The 2,455-nt window shown below is 45.8% G+C and overlaps 1 protein-coding gene across 1 annotated transcript; it reads left to right on the top strand.

The window, feature by feature from the left end:
- Nucleotides 1–1,662: 1,662 nt before the first annotated feature.
- LOC144762492 (uncharacterized) lies at nucleotides 1,663–2,025 on the top strand. The gene has a single exon (XM_078647710.1). It carries the CDS (start codon nucleotides 1,663–1,665, stop codon nucleotides 2,023–2,025), a length of 363 nt encoding a protein of 120 aa, XP_078503836.1.
- Nucleotides 2,026–2,455: the final 430 nt, after the last annotated feature.

Here is a 2,455-nt window from a genome sequence, read left to right as displayed (position 1 = left end):
CCCTGAAGCAAGGTACTCAGGATCTCTTGAACTATATAACAAGCTACAACTGTTTGGTGATTGAGAAGGACTGGCCTCCTGGGAAGAGGACTTCTTTGTTTTATCAGGGTGTGCGGGGAGAGCTGAAGGATGTTCTATCCCAAGTGGTTCACATGCCCCTTTCCTTCGAGGAGTTGATCGCACTCACGTTACAGTTGGATCACCGTCTTTAGGAACAGAAAGGTGATAAAGGGAGGATGGAGCAGTGGTATTATCTACCCCGAACCCCACCAGTAGTGGAGGAAGCCTCAGCGCTACAGATAGAACAGAGCTCATGCAAAAAAATCAGATTCATGGACCCCAAACCTTGGATGAGAAAGAGAGGAGACGTAAACAGCAATTATGGCTATACTGCGGGAAGGGAGGTCACTCCCTCAGAGAGTGCAGGGCTTGTGCACAGGCTGCAGAAAAAGGAGCAGTGGCTAGAAAACAAGCAGTACTTCAGCAAGACTGAAACGAGTGGGAGACATCGGAAAACTGAAGAGCCTGAGCAAGACTGAGATCCCTTGCTTGAGCCAAGTATATCCTGTGTTCTCTCCTTTTGTGGCCAATACTGTCCAAACTTCTGTATCTCATATCAATGTGGTTGTCACCTTATGGTTGGATCAGGAACCATGCCAAAGAGTGTGTGCTTTACTCGATTCTGGAGCTACTGGCAACTTTGTGGACCAAACCTACGCACAGCAGCTAGGCATACTCTGTGTGAGGAAAAGCACCCTAGAACCTGTGAAGGCAGATGATGGGACAGTCTTGACTTCGGGCCAGTGAAATATCACACACAGACCCTTGTTATGCAATTTGGGGACAAATACTACGAAAGTGTCCAGTACGACTTGATAGATGCCCCCCACTTTTGCCTTATGTTGGGTATGACGTGGTTGACCCTAAGTGTGATGGTCTGCTCGTTCAGTTTCTATGAACTCTCCGTTCTGTCGTGACCATTGAATGAGTAAAGAGGAATGCTTACAGAAGGTCTGAGCCACACAATTAAGCTACCTGGCAGCTGGATTCAGTATACCACTGATTTGTTCTGTTGTGTCGGTTCCTTTGGAGTACAAACAAATCATGTAGTGTTCGACAGACAACAATCAAGTCAGTTACCCCCTCACCAGGAATATGATTGTATGATAGACCTGTTACCTGGTGCCACTATTCCATGCAGCCGAGTGTATGCACTCACAGAGCCAGAAACACAACACCTGAAGACATACATAGAGGAGAATCTCCAATCGGGATTTATTCGACCTTCCTTCTCACCTGCCTCCTCGCCTCTTTTTTTATCCCAAAGAAGGAGGGGGATCTCCGGAGCTGTATCGATTACAGGGCAATCAACCAGGTCACAGAGATGAATCGCTACATGGTACCCCTCATACCCGTATTGCTGGATCAGTTGAAGGGTGAGCAGATCTTTACAAAATTTGACATCTGGTAAGAGTCAGATGAGGAGATGAATGGGAGACAGTCTTTTTGACCAAATTTAGTCTTTACAAATATCAAGCGATTTCTTTTGGGTTTTGTAACGTCCCTGCTGCCTTCCAGTATTTTATGGATGAGGTGTTAAAAGGGTACCTTGAAGTCTTCTGTATTGCTTACATTGACGATATCCTTATCTACTCCACTAACATGGAGGAACACATCGGCCATGTAAGAGCAGTGCTAGACCGCTTACAGAAGAATTCCCTTTATGCCAAATTGGTGAAATGTCTGTTCCATGTGCCTAAGATTGAGTCCTTAGGATATGTCATCAATGAGAAGGGGTTGAGAATGGACAATAAGAAAGTGAGGGCAATCACCGAGTGGAAATCTACCATGACTGTGAAAGGATTGCAGAGCTTCCTGGAGTTTGCAAACTTCTATAGGAGGTTCATTAAGGACTTCTCTCGCCTAGTACAACCCATCAACAGGTTCCTGAAAAAGGGAGAATGGTTACTTTGGGAAGCAGAAGCGGAATCCACCTTTCAGGAATTAAAGGCGAGATTCACATAGGCCCCTATCCTGTGACATCCGGATGTGTAAAGACCATTCATATTGGAGACTGATGCCTCTCATTCTGCTTTAGGGGGAGTACTATTACAATGGCACCCTGATCCTGGTCAGTTGCATCCTGTGGCGTACTACTAGAAAAAACTAACTCCCACCGAATGCAATTACAGCATCTCCGACAAGGAGCTACTGGCGATCAATCAAAATAACCTGTGAGGAGTGGAGGCATTATCCGCTAGGAGCCACCCACACCATCGAAATATATACCGATCATCAGAATCAGTTGTTTCTTAAAATCACACAGGCTCTTACTCCACGTCAATTGAGATGGACTCTTTCTTCTGAGATTATGATTTCGCAAAACGGGAACGCAGATGCCCTCTCCAGAGTCCATCAGCCTTCCGAAAAAGAAGACGCAGAACCGCCTATAATC

Source organism: Lissotriton helveticus, chromosome 6, assembly GCF_964261635.1.
Source record: "Lissotriton helveticus chromosome 6, aLisHel1.1, whole genome shotgun sequence".
Classification (NCBI taxonomy): domain Eukaryota; kingdom Metazoa; phylum Chordata; class Amphibia; order Caudata; family Salamandridae; genus Lissotriton; species Lissotriton helveticus.
The sequence above is the reverse complement of the archived record's forward strand: the minus strand, read 5'-3'. Positions and strand labels throughout refer to the sequence as shown.

Bases quoted from the DNA above. Each gene is read 5' to 3' on its own strand.
- LOC144762492 (XM_078647710.1), top strand. From the start codon at position 1,663: ATGGAGGAACACATCGGCCATGTAAGAGCAGTGCTAGACCGCTTACAG.